This window comes from Branchiostoma lanceolatum, chromosome 7 (genome assembly GCF_035083965.1).
Source record: "Branchiostoma lanceolatum isolate klBraLanc5 chromosome 7, klBraLanc5.hap2, whole genome shotgun sequence".
Lineage (NCBI taxonomy): Eukaryota > Metazoa > Chordata > Leptocardii > Amphioxiformes > Branchiostomatidae > Branchiostoma > Branchiostoma lanceolatum.
The window spans coordinates 16,795,970-16,810,387 of record NC_089728.1 but is presented as its reverse complement, the minus strand read 5'-3'; the positions used below and the strand labels follow the sequence as shown (position 1 = coordinate 16,810,387).

The 14,418-nt window shown below is 41.1% G+C and overlaps 2 protein-coding genes across 2 annotated transcripts; one reads left to right on the top strand and one right to left on the bottom strand.

Moving 5' to 3' along the window:
- Nucleotides 1-2,976: 2,976 nt before the first annotated feature.
- LOC136437927 (kelch-like protein 42) lies at nt 2,977-5,203 on the top strand. The gene is made up of 2 exons (XM_066432511.1): nt 2,977-3,717; nt 4,318-5,203. The coding sequence occupies exons 1-2, from the start codon at nt 3,091-3,093 to the stop codon at nt 5,128-5,130; spliced, it is 1,440 nt and encodes a 479-aa protein (XP_066288608.1). The 5' UTR covers nt 2,977-3,090; the 3' UTR covers nt 5,131-5,203.
- A 2,544-nt stretch (nt 5,204-7,747) lies between these two features.
- LOC136437926 (uncharacterized) lies at nt 7,748-13,672 on the bottom strand. The gene is made up of 5 exons (XM_066432510.1): nt 13,407-13,672; nt 11,660-11,723; nt 10,385-10,568; nt 8,693-9,339; nt 7,748-8,532 (listed from the first exon to the last, which is right to left on the bottom strand). The coding sequence occupies exons 1-5, from the start codon at nt 13,541-13,543 to the stop codon at nt 8,383-8,385; spliced, it is 1,182 nt and encodes a 393-aa protein (XP_066288607.1). The 5' UTR covers nt 13,544-13,672; the 3' UTR covers nt 7,748-8,382.
- Nucleotides 13,673-14,418: the final 746 nt, after the last annotated feature.

Genomic DNA, 14,418 nt, shown 5'->3' with positions numbered 1-14,418 from the left:
ATAGCTTCCTGTTGCAATTCTTATAAAATTAAAAATAAAATTAAAAAAACATCTGCCCTCATCTTGCCCCAACTTGCCCGTTTTTACACAGTAACGTTACAATATGCAAAAAACAAAACGTCAGCGTTTTACAACTTCTCTCTACAGTTACTGCTGCAATAACACATCACAGAAGTGAGTATGCATAAGGACGTCGGGAAGTGGGAAGACAAAAAAGATGGCCCCTCCATACAGAATTGCCCGCTGCGGGCCACGATTGTATCGGAGTCGACTGGAGGCTGGCCGGGTCCCATTACGGCCCGCCAACACGCCCAGAGGTTGTAATTAAGTGCAAGGAGGTCACCATCATGTGTATGTAGTACATGCGAATGCCCGCCAGACAAACTACTATCGGGATGCCCTGTCCATAGTTTGCCGTCAATTTGCCGTGTCAGGGTCTTCGCAAACGACTTGCTTGGAGAGGCCAATCGGGGGATGGTTAACATACTTCTTGTCGTGCTGACTGTAAACACCAATGAAGGCTCCCAGGACTTTTCATAAAGAAAGAGATTAAAATGCTTTATGTCCGTCATTTTTTTCAGTGACATATTTTAGGATTCTTTTCGTTATTAAATCATGCACTGTATATCTCTATCGATGTCTGATTAATCAATTTCTGCACTGGTTAATATGTGCGGAGAGTATGGTTTGGGAAAGGCGGTGCAGAATGAGATGGAGGTTGCGAATAACATGTCACGTCTACACATTAAGCACGTCATGTCTGCTTTTGACAAGTAGGCTTAGTCTATGATCTTCTTCTAGTCGTCTGCATATCCGACAAAATTAAGTATCTGTGGAAATGTGTGTCCTTAGAAATCTTTAACATCGACTTAGTGCATTCCTAAAAAACAACATTATTTCCCCTTATCATAACAGAACTGTAGATATATTCAAATAACATCCAAACTTTAATTTGGATAGTGTAATTGCAGAAATGTTCGCGGTGGTTTTATATATGTTCGCGGTTTTCGCGGTGAAGTCTTCACCGCGAACTTAATACCACCGCGAAAAGCCGTTCCATTATGTGACTGTAGCGCTACTATAGTTTCAAACGCGAACTCAAAACCACCGCGAGCACTTCATTTTCTCCCCACCGCGAAATAAAATCACCGCGAACATTTCTGCAGTTACAGCAGTCTCGGATCTTGTTTATATGATGTTTTATTTACTAGTATGTCTATGTCTATGTAGCTTGGTTTGGGGGTAAAGATCTGGTGAAAACGATACTATCTTCTCAGAGCTTTTCGCTGTCCGAGTGTCTGCAGTGTCTCCTCCGGAGAAATATCTGCACATACAGTCTTACTTGCAATACTGCTCAATATCGCTATGTGGCGCTGTTGAGAGATGCCTGTAGCTATGCGTCACATTCCAGGTCGTCCCAATATAAAGATCACGTATCATTCATCAGCCTGCAATGCAGAAAGACGCCCGGGGCAAAGTCACGACTCGGTACGTTCATGTGAGCTGTCTCATTCGCTTTTACTGTTAGTGGACATCATGGAATAGACTACACGAATTTAAGAATAACTTGCTCACTATTAGTTAGTTAGACCAACAGGGCGTAGCGATAAAAGCTTATGGTTACGTTGTATTTATAACATTAGCTGCAGATAAGGCATTGCCTGTATAAATATTATGTGCATTGAATTTGCATCTTGAATGAAACCCCCTAGCTAGCTCGATACCAACTCTGACACTCGTTGTATCACAAAAGCCAGTTCTTGTAACGACATATACCTTCGACGAAAATGTCCTTTTAATGCACTACCGGTCATTGAACACAAAAATGTATCTACAAAGGGGAATGTAAATAAAGGATAGTTCACATGCAGATATAGATGGATTTTGATAACTCAGTTTGGATTTCTGGGTTTTCTAGATTCTGGATTTTGATTTCTAGATGTTGTCCTCTCCGTCCACAAATTATCTTCCAGATCGACTTGGGTTCACATTCCAGGGCTAACTCAAAGTTATAGCGAGTCGTACCAATACTGGGCATCCTGTGTAAACAAGTGTTACCATGAGGTAACAGCTCATAAAACGCACTATTTATAGAAGTGAGGAGTCAAGTTTCAAGTGTAGTATAGACAGCTGCAGAGAAATAGCCTGTGTACCGTAGTAACAGGCGCCCAGAGCAATATAAGGGCCCAAAAAATGGAAATAAAAAAAATCTGAAATCTTAATGGTAGAGACACTGTTTACACCGTAATAACTTCATACTTTGAGCATTTTAAAACCTTGCAATTGTAAAAACGTGCTATATGAATAGTTTCGCGAGCCTACAAAAAACCCCAGGGACGTTTTTCAGTGAGTTCTCACACCACAACGACGTCGTATTTTTGCATCATGGACATCGCTATACATTGTGATAGTGTTGTTTGAACTAATCATGTATAGAAATTACTAAATGAATTGACTTTCAAAATCCTATTTTCGGGCCCTTACATTGCTTTGGGCCCTTTATTTTCGCTTGTGTGCGAAACTAAATCCCCGCGAACATTTCGTAGCCTCAACCAGGCTCCAGAGGCGGCTGGAAAGAGTAGAAATTGGCTAAGTAGACAGATAACATGCCAGAGAAGTTAGTCCGCTGAAGGAGTACAGTTTGTTGCCTCTGAAGCCTGGTAGAGGCTTAACATTTCAAATTCTACAGTACTTAACGCGGTACGTAGAAGATTAACTTTGCTCCAACACATGGAATACATGCACCTAATTTTGACGTCATGACCTAATGAACAAAATTGAGACTTGTATAATTATGTATAATTTTTGCATTTCTTTTTCAGAAAGATACCAAATATGGGCAAAAGACAACTCCCCGGCAACAAATCAACGTGAAACCGACTAGGAAAGTTTCCATAACTTCAGGCATGCTTTTGCGCCGACTTTGATGCAATCCTATGTATCAAGGGCAGTATTGTCGTTTTTCTTAATCTTTGAGATATCGAAGGAAGCTAAATCCGGAATTCGAAGCTCTTAAAGTCGCCCTGTATTCCATCGAAGTCTGAAAATTTCTTACATATCTCTAAAAGGATTTTCCACATCAAAACTATAATGGCCGAGGCCCCAAAAACTCGCCGATATTTGCGCAGGCGCGGAAGCAACGAAATCACATACGAGCACGTTCACGGTGACCCTGACCTGGAGGTCAAGGTCGAATCACGGACCTTCCGCGTACACAAAGTAGTCCTCATCCACACTTGTGGCTACTTCGACGCCATGTTGGAATGCGGCATGCGAGAAAGCCTCGAAAACTACGTTGATCTTCAAGGCTTCGACGCCGACGCTTTTGAAATCATTCTCGACTTTTTGTATTCCCCCGAGCCAGTCGTTATAGACGAGAATTTAGACTACATTCTAGAGTTGGCCAACTTCCTTCAAGTCCATCCTTTGCTACAGTACATGAAGGGAAAGGTGAATAAAGGAAACTGTGTACATCTATACATCCTTGCCGACGCCTATAACGCCATAGAACTCAAAGAAGTGGCAGGTGACATTATCACTAGAAACTATTACAAGTTCCTGCGCACTGAGGACTTCAAGCGGTTGTTGCCGGAACAGCAGGATGAGTTACTGCAAGCGAGATTTAACCACCGGAAGTATCTTGGAGCCATTAACAACGGATACGTGTTCTGGCCAGAGCCGGGACCGAGGGAGCTTATGAAGTACGACGAAAAGAAGGTGAGATTGTATTTTCCATGTGTCATTTGTTTCCTTTAAATGTCAATCTTTTTGTTTCTGATAAAATTAAAATGGTAACAATGCAACGAATACATGTCACCATACAACTTAACTGCAGAAAAGTGTAATATCTTGTCATCATACAGTTTCACTAGCGAGTGTCTCCCTGGATTACGCCAAATTGCGCGATGAAATTGCGTCAATTTTGGGAATTCTTGCGGTCACACAAACAAAATGTCACATTTTCAGTTTCGATACGAGAGAACTTTTTTGGAAATTGCAGTGTTGGCCACTGAATAAAAAATAAATTTACAAAGATTAAAAATTCACCGTTTTGCGCCATTTTCGCCCATTGCCAGCATTTCGTCAATTGCTTTTTTTTAAATCTAAAACAAATCTCAATTTCTGGAGACAAATTGCGCCAATTGGCCTTTTGGCGCAGTCCAGTTAGATACGTAAACATGTACCTGCTTTATAATCCATTCAGAGATTCAGGCACAACTGAAAGCGTGTTTTATTTTTCAAAACTAGAAGAAACGCTCTCTTTGCTCTGTGGTGTAGTATATAAAATATGTCTGTTCTTGCCCCATGTATGTACAGGATACCTGGAGTACGTTTGCCTCTAAACCTGACGACACCCCGAGCCGAGGTTTCGCCGTTGCAGCCTTAGACAACTACATCTACATCGCCGGCGGGCACGGCAAGCCTCGCTCCGGCCACCACGCTTCAGGCCTGGGGGACCCTCAACACACCGTCTACACCTACAATCCTCTCAGTTCCGAATGGGCCGAGGTGTGCCCCTTGGGCGAGGCTAGGGCCTTCTTTGGATTTATTCAGTACAAGGCACGCCTTTATGCTATTGGCGGCTTCCACTTTGACTATGGCGTACAAAGTGTCGAACGATACGATCCTTTGCAGGACAAGTGGACGTATCTTGAGCCACTACCAAATTTTGCCACCGACTACGGAATGGCGGTGGTCTGTAAAGACGACATCTACATCAGTTCTGAAGATTATGACACGTCCATATTTTCTCTGATGAAATATAGCCCGGTTTGGGACGAGTGGGAAGTTGTGTCAGAGTTACCCAGGGAACGAGACCGCCATTGCATGGCTTCTGTCAATGACGTCATCTACATCTTAGGCGGACACGTACCCGGGGTAGACTGCTACGACGTGAGCACTAACCAGTGGTCTGTCTTAGAAGAACATCCAGCGACCGAATCCATATCTTACGACAAGGGGTGCGGGGTTAAAGACGGTGTCATCTACGTCTTAAACCACGAAGACACTGTCAGTTACATCACGGATTCTGAGACATGGGTACAAGGCCTGACTCCATTTCCAGGTGGATTTTATTTATCCATGGCATTTGAAGTTTACCTACCCGAAAAGAATGATGAGTGTAAATAAGATATTTCTTCTTCTTCTTCCTGACCACCTATGTCCATCTGCCGAGAAATCGGCAATTACTGACATGTATCGGGTAAAACCTGTCTGTAAGGTTTGGACCATCGCACACCGAGGCATGCCCCTAGTCTTTTTCGAAAGGTGTGGTGGGTTCTTTAACGTGCGTGGGGTGTGGCTCTCCCCAAACACGGGACCTCCATTTAACGTCCTATCCGAGGGACGTCCCTAACAAGTAGGTACTTAATTACACCTGAGTGAAGTGAGGAAATTTGTGTTAAGTGCCTTTCCCAAGGGCACATCGTACGGGCGCATGTCCAGGCATGTCTGGGGGCAAGCCGGGATCGAACTCAGGTCCCCTTGTCTGACAGCCGAATGCCACACAACTTTCAAAGTTAATGTCATTATAATATCGCATTTCTGTTCTTGGTTGCTTTTGGGTCTAACCTTCATTAACATTAATCCGCCAGGTTACACATAAATCCGCCACTTTGAAAAACAGTTAGGTTTGAGAGATCTCTAGTGTAGCACCCCCCCAGGTATGCACAGTTTAGATATACAGGAGTGTATTATACTGGGGGACGTTGGGTTGGAGATCTGTTCAGGGTGGTATAATTATGTAGCCTTCGTGGAATTATGTTTAGTAGATGCTAGACTTTCCGGAAAACTCATAAATAACCCTTAAAGGCATTTGAGGTTTCAATGAGGGTACTACCAACTAAATTGACTTCTTAAAGGCAACAAATCGTTGCAAAAGAAAGAAATTTGTCTTAAGTGTTCATATTTCAAGCACAATGGCCTCAAAAGCTTACATTCAAAAAGATGCTGTAAATGCAGAAATGTTCGCGGTGGTTTTACATGTATGTTTGCGGTTTTCGCGGCGACTTTTCACCGCGAACTTAAAGCCAAGGCGAACATTTTTGTCCAATACTGTAGCAGGATGTGATTATAGCACTGCCGCGAACTTAAAGACCACTGCGAACACTCCATTTTCCCCTTAGTGCGAAATATAAACCACGCAAACTTAAATGCATTTACAGTATTGTATACAGCTTTTTATTCAACATGTTCATGTACATGCATAAGCATTATGTCATTTGATAAGGGTTATTCCATTCAACATGCCTCTCGGGGGTGCAAGTGCAGGGCTAATAGAAAAATGGAAGAGCAATGCAATATTTAAGAATAAAATTAATATACAGTTTTATAAATCTGTAACCTTGGGTGCACAATCCACTGGTGCTGCAACCAATAAAATCTACAAAATATTTGTTCTACATTGTTGAATATGACGTCAAAGATCAACAATTCACATTGATATATGATATAGACATGTCATAAGAGTACAGCATCAAATCTTCTGTATAAATATAACAATACACAATATATATAGTGACTGATTAAATCATGGCTTGAAACAGCCTTAGGTCATGTAAAGAAGATACACAGCTACATGTTTAACCTTCTCGCTGCTAAAGTTGCCATTTGGTATTAAATTTGTATTGGTCATGGTGTTAGGCAGCAGAGAGAGGGTTGATTTTATGAAAAATTTTCTTGAAAATGGAATGTCAGTTAAAAAAACTCATTTGTGGTACTTTTGTTAACCTCCATTATCATTAATACGGCGGGTTACATAAATCCGCCACTTTCAAAAACAGTGTGTTTGAGAGATCTCTAGTGCAGCACCCCTCAGGTATGTAGAGCTTGATATACAGGAGTGCATTCTACTGGGGGAAGTTAGGTTGGAGATATGTTTGGACATATCTTTTCAGGGTGGCAGAATTATGTACCCTGGTGGGATTATGTTTAGTAGATGGTAAATATCACAAAACAAAGTTTTGAGGCAAACTATCAACATATTGACATTGGCAATGTTTTGATTTTGTAGTGCAACATACTTGACATTTTAACAATTTGTCAGACTGACACATTTTTTACGTTCATATCCTTGTAGTCATAGTTTTTAGAATAGACTGGTATCATTGTAATACTTTGTCATATTGTTGCCATACATTTTACCATGTACAACTCTCTAGCAATAAAGTTTATTAATTCATTCATAATACAATTTTGAAGCATTTATTATGAATGATATTTGCTGTCATCTTACATCTCATTTGTTTTCTTGCAACAGTTTGTCTGGAAAAAAACATAATTCTAGTAATAACTATCATGTGTAGTTTTAAAAAAATGCATCAATAAGGCAATTGGCTAGGGTAATAAATGTTCTCTGATTGCAGAGAATTCCTTGATATATCAAATATAAAATTGCCTCAAATAAGTCATTTAACAGTTTAAACTGCACATGCAGAAGGTCAAAATAGAAGGCCCCTAATTTGTAAACAGTTCTTGTCTAGACCATGTTTAAAAGCAACCAAAGCAATTTGATTAGGGCTAAAAAATTAAAATTAAAAAGAATGCTGAAATATTTATGGCAGTGACATTTACTAACACTGTTTAGCACATTTGTGTATAATAACTTCACACTTTGAGCATTTTAAAACCGTGCCAAATGAGCTGTACAATGATCTCCTAATAGTTTTGCGTGCCTTCAAAAAAAACGCAATGATTTTCAGTGAGTTCTCACATCACATCGACCTCATATTTTTGCACCATGCATGGATGTCGCTTTACATTGTGATAGTGTTGTTTGAACTAATCTTGTATCAGAAACCACTAAATAAATTGACTATCAAAATCCAATTTTTGGGCCATAATATTGCTCCAGGGTTTCCTTTAATACATGATGTAAAAAATAAAATAAAAATTACGGCTTTTAGTGGCAAATGTGCAGAGGTTAGCACATTGGCAAAACAAATCCGTGTGTCTTTTTGGGACACTTTTGACAGATAAGTTGAGAGGCTTGGTGGGTGTCACTCCATTGTCAATACAGGTATATCATGTAAAGTACCTTTCCCAAGGGCACAACGTTGGCGCATAGCGAGTATCGAACCCGGATCTTTAGGTTCTGTGCCAAACACTCTATAACGGTTGCGCCACACCAACCCTACTTATAATGTACAAATGTGTTTGTTTAAGTGTCAGGGGTCTTGAACTCTGACATAACCTGACATAACCACTACATATGTGAACTTCAAACCATGAAATGGCTTATTGTCTGAAACTCTGCTTCCAATGGTACAAAGTACAGACGTGCTTGTTTATGTCTCAGGACCCTCAAACTTACAATGCATTACTCTGCACATGTGCACTTCAAACCGTGAAACGGCTTATTGTCAGAGACTCTGCCTCCATGTCCTAGTCAAACACGATAGTGGAGTACTCCGTGGGTTGGTCCATGTAGGACGGTCCTGTCTGCGTACGCGATGCACCGACGGGCCTGGGCTGTGAACCGAAGCTCGCCAACTCTGCGTAGGTTATCCCTGGGACATCCACGTACTCATTACTCTGTGATAAAACAGTGGGGCATGGATTAGTCTTGTGTTGTTCTCTTGAAAGTTAATCTTTTTAGGGCACTACAAGTACAAGGTCAACTACAAGTACAAGGTCAACTACTTTCATAAAGATTTTTCTTTCTTTTCTGCGGTAGAAATGTGATTAGACTTACCGTGGCCTGTGGCTGCCTGGGCGTGGCCTCGTTGCCCTTCGCTCGCGACAGGTGGGCTCTCACGTGGTCCACGTGTTGGAAGATCTCCTCTGGTACGCTGGATTTGAAGGTGAACGTGCCCTCCCCTGACGCACACCTACTCCCTGCTTCTATGGTGAAGTCCATCTTACTGCGCCCATACCGACGGATCATCTTGTACGGCCAATCATACACGAGCTGTTCTGTCGCACTGTTCAAGAGAAGGATGCCCTCGGAGCACACTTGAAGTGTGTAGTCCCCCTTGAGCTTACAGCGCTTTGATGCCGTGGTAGGGATAACGGTGACATTTGTCCGCATCAGAAACACTCTCTTCCGTAGGTTATCCGCTGCAAGGAAAACGTCGTTGGGGCAGGGGGTACGGAAGGCAAAGTCTCCCTCCCCGGACCCGCACTTTCTCCCGCACTCAAACAGAAACGCGTCAGCGTTACGACCGTACCTACGGATGTGTCGGAAAGGCCACAGGTACAGCACGCGGTCGGTGTGCGGATCAAGCAAGGACAGACCAATGGCGGAGACTTTAAGGATGAAACGGCCTTCGAGACCACAATGTTCGGAGCCTTGGGTCGGAATGATGATAATAGGGAAGTACACTGTGGAATCGTCATCACCTGCATGAAATGTACAATGAAATATATGATATTTATATATATATTAGGTAAGTGAAATATCAAACGAGGCCACTTATTGAATCCATTTATGGAGTCTTCATTTTCGGTGTTGGTTAATGTGTCCTTTAGTTATTTGAATTCACTGTCAGTAGAGTGTCAGTAGACTGCAAAGGTGAGACTTGCCAGAGTGGCCAGAAGTAGAGTTCAGAGGTGGTCCAACTACGTCCGCAATCAGACATGACAGTCCAGGTCATGGGGTCAATGGAAGATGCTACTAATTAATAAGTCATGGGGAGGTATTTTTATTGCTTCTGCAATTTGCTGCTTAGCTGAAAAAAAAGATCAAATGTACCATTCTGGCCTGTCTACATCAACCCCAAATCGCTTTTGGTACCGAAGGTAGAGGAAAGTCCTTGTCCAGTCCTAGCTGCTCTTTCTTTTTTTTCTTCATTTAAAGTTCAGAATCTATATTGATTGAAGTGCCAATATAGATACAATCCAGAAGTTAGCCAGCTGGGTATGTTGACTTATGGCTCTAGAGTTCAGACATGCATGAGATGAGACATTTAATACATAAATTTCCTTCCATGCAGAATTTTACTTACTTCCTTACTTTACTTACTTTGGCCTACTGCCCACCCTTGAGTTTTACTGCAAAAGGAATAATGTTCGCTGTGATGATGGTTAAGATGTCACCGCGAAAAATGCGAAAAGAAGTTTGGACTGAAGAGTACTACATAGCTGCATATCTGGACATTAATATTTGATCCACTAACACCGAGTGTGGTGGGTTCTTTTATGTGCTCGAGGTGTGGCTCTTCTCAGACCCAGGGCCTCCATTTAATGTCCTATATTATAGGGGACATCCCTAACCAGATAGGTACTCATTTTCCCATGAGTGAAGTGAGAAAATTCATGTTATTCCCATGAGCACAACAGCAACGAGACAAGTCAGGGGACCCATGCAGGATTCAAACCCAGGACCTCTGAATTGTGGGCCAAACATCCTGCCGTTATGCCATAGTGAAGCACAAACTCAACCTACCTCTTCTGATGTTTGTAGGTTGTTTGATGACTGGCTTTGGTGACCTGCTCGGTCTGTTGACCACGGTGTTCTCCTGCAGGCCCGTTGTGACAGGGTAGAGGAGAGGGCAGGCCAGGCCCTGGGGGTCGGTTCTGTAGGAGTCCATCAGATCTGTGAGAGTCGGGTACTCTCTGTTGACATGACCCTGGAACGAAATGAAATGTGACGGGTTGTTGGAATTAGCTGTCCGGTCCGATTGGCGGAAACAGCTGTCCGGTTTGATTTCGGGGTGGAAAAGGCTGTCTGACTATTTCCATGACTGTGTGGTTTCCACCCCTTACCCCCAATAAACAAAAAGCTGTCGCGCCGTCTTGGTCTACATTTTGTATTATTGACTTGTCGCTCGCATTCCCCGACCGTATTGTCGGCATTTGCATGCTTGTATCCAATGAGGGCACTTCACGCCATGACTGCACTTTTCTTAATTTCTGCTAGGGGGCGCAACCACACACAGAAATAGTCAGACAGCTTTTCCCACCTGGAAATCAGACCGGACAGCTGTTTTCGCCAATCGGACTGGACAGCTAATTCCAACAACCCAAATGTGACGCACATCCCTGAAGGAGACCTTGAGTATCATTAAGATCACCAGAGCACACCGGGTCAGCCTTAGCCTATAACCCATCTCAAAGTGTGTTGGGTTCTTTTAGGCAAAGAGGTTTGACACGTACGCTGGTGCGAAACACCGAAGGGCAGTTATACCGGCTATACATGTACAGATACGGATACAGATACGCCTGCATCTCCCTCATACCAAGGAGGTTAAAATCCACTGGGCCACTGGCTTTAAAATAATATAAATGAAGCGCAAATTCAAAATCTAAAAACTGACAAAAGACAGTGGATGGATCTTGAAATATCTGTGATCGTTTCCAAAATCCATCCAGTTGTATGAGTGCCAGTAATCTTCTGCATCGTAATCACTAATAATCAAATTTGCTCGTCTCTTTATGTTTCATACTAGAACATACATAATATTGAACTTGTAGTGATTGACTTCAAACGTGCATTTACTATTGTTTTAATCAATCCAATTAGATTCAATTAATTCCTAATTAATGTAGGTGGAAACTACATGACAGAGTACCAACAACAGTCTTCGTAACAATAATCTACGGCATTGACTGCCAGTTTCTTATTCATAATCAGATCGACTTGATAAAAAAAGGCAATAACAATTGTGGCCTAATCTATTTATAACCCTATCATTAAAAGATAAGAATCTGTATGTCTAACCTGGATCTGGAGACACCTGTTGTCTGTTGGCAGGATACGATACTGCCTCACACGACCTTCGTCCCTATAAGGAGATAAAGGTCACATGATGAATAAATGACATGTAAACTGAGTTCAAAGATCGGCTAATTATGATGCCGTGGCAAGATCTAACATTCTATTGAATATGCTGCGTAGTGTTGGACAAATGTGTGCTATATATATAGGGAAAGCCACGATGATGTCTACATATACATACATTACACACACACTTACGCATATGCAAATAAAATATATGCACACATACTAGTACATACATGTAACATTCACATGCACACTTATACATTATATAATATATACACACATCTCTTGTTGTCACTGACACACAAACACGCACACATGCACATACACATACAAAAAAAAAAGAAAAAAAAGCTCTATCTAGTCTATGACAGCATACCGTAGCCAATTATCATATTCTCATTAACTATGGAATTATGACCTAATTTGCATAACGTGTGACATAGATATGTAAAGGCAGCTTGAAAACTTCCTGCCACTCAAAAATCATGCCTATAGTATAACACCTTCAGAGCACATTAGGTACCCAAATTAGATTTTATGCTGCAGTATCGGTAGAAGCTGCTAGGAGGCCCATATTCAAACTCATCTTTTGTTTTGTTGACACCTAGTAACCTTGTACCAAAATTTAATCACAATACATCAATAACTTCTTAAGTTATGCTATTCACACACAAATTAAAAACAGCTACAAACCATTTCATAATGTCCAACTATACTTAGAAACATACTGTTAAATGTACTGTAATTCTTGTTTCTTTCACTGTAACTTTATGTTCACTGTTTTCACGGTCACCTCTGTACCGTGTACTTATCATCACTGTGATAAAAACTGTTGTTATTATCTATGATTTGTTCACTTGTCGCCAACGTGAAGTTAAAGTTAAATGAAAATGTCCATTTTCCTTACACTGTGAGCTTAACTGTGAAGATAAAGTGAATTGGTAGATCTTATGTGTAGATTAACACTTATAACATTACACAATGTCATGTAACATTGATACATTATATAAGAATAGTCTACAATGACGTAACTGTCTACCCACACACAGAATGGCAACGAAGTAATAAAGTGTCTGACTAGCAAAGATCACAACAACATGACTCAATAGATGTCTGGAATAGGATTTTTTCCTTCTCAGTATCATTATAGACTTAGATTTCAACTAAGGAAGACCTCACCTCATCACATACGCATTCATTGAATTCTTATAATTTAAACATAACCCGTGATATTTTCTTGGAAACAACACAGTACAATGGACTACCCAGGTAAATTATGTTGATGTCAAGTGCCCCTAGCTGAATAAATACATTGCAAAAATAGTAATATTCATACTTCTGTTGATAATGATGTTATTATTTGGATGGAGAAGATGATCAACTGGTAACCTGACATAATTTATGCAAATAAGGACATTATTTGCATAATCAATGAGAAACATTTGTCAATCGTAATAAGGTTTTTCTGTCCTTTCTCCAACAAGTTCACATCATAATTCAACCCGGAAGTGACCTAAAATGACCCCACACTTTTAAAGACTTGTTATTATTGCAGCTAATAAAGTTAAACTGTGAACCTACAGGGGGATTTATCAAGTATTATTGACATTCCTTAAACGACTTGATAAACGTGTTGCCACGAGTCGATAAGTTTGTATAAATACAGGCAGACAGACTGACTTACCAAATGCACAGTGCGTAGGCCCCCTCCCTTTTCTCGCTATCCCTCACCAGGAAACTCCCCGTCTGCATGCCCGCCGCCACAAGTAGCCCCTCCGCCTGATCCTTGGTGATCCCCGGGTGGTGCCACGGGGCTGCCATGACATCCAGGCTTCCGTTTAATCTAATTATCTCGAACAGAACAGAAAATCTAACGTTGCAGCGGCTACTGCGAGCTGTACTCTCTCTACCACAGTCTGAGATTTACTGGGACTCTGGCCGCTCTCTATGTGTAAGGTCAATCACTGTGTTAACTTCATTACGGTTTAGCGCTCTCTCATTGGATGTTTGCCTGGTAGTAGGCGGGGCAAAAGTAACGTCATCATATTTAAGGCTCTCCCATTGGTTGCTTACCTGGAAGTGGGCGGGGCAAACTCAGAGTTTGACATTACTGTAGTTCGAACGTTCACTTTGACGTGTGCGTGAAGGTTAATGGTCTAGACATGACGTTGCGCCCTTTCCGCGAAACAAGAACGGTATTAAAAGGAAGTGCCTCGGGAGAATGTTTTCGGTGTCTTTGGTTTGAGTTTGTGGCACAGTGGAAAGCATGATCAGAGATGTACAATGTATGTACCTTGAATAGGAATTTATTTCATGATAATATAAGATACCAAGATATGAATTATTCAAATCAAGACCTCATCATTCCATAAGAAAATGCTATAACGTTGATTAGAAAAATGCTGGAAAACATTCAGATAAGTGAAATGACAGCAGTTACTGTTGCTTATTGATTTACTTAGATTTATTGACATTTTCTATTGATTTTTATTGATTTATTCGTATACATACATATAGATACATAACTGCGCATTTCACGTTCAAGTTACCTTGTACAACGAAAAAGGCGTATATAGGTAATGTTGAATGGAACAATGTACTCGACGTTCATTCCTTCTAAAGTAGAAATGTAACGTAAGGAATAAGATTTTTTCTTCCTATAGTAATAAGCGATATTTTCAAATTATGAGTAGCAT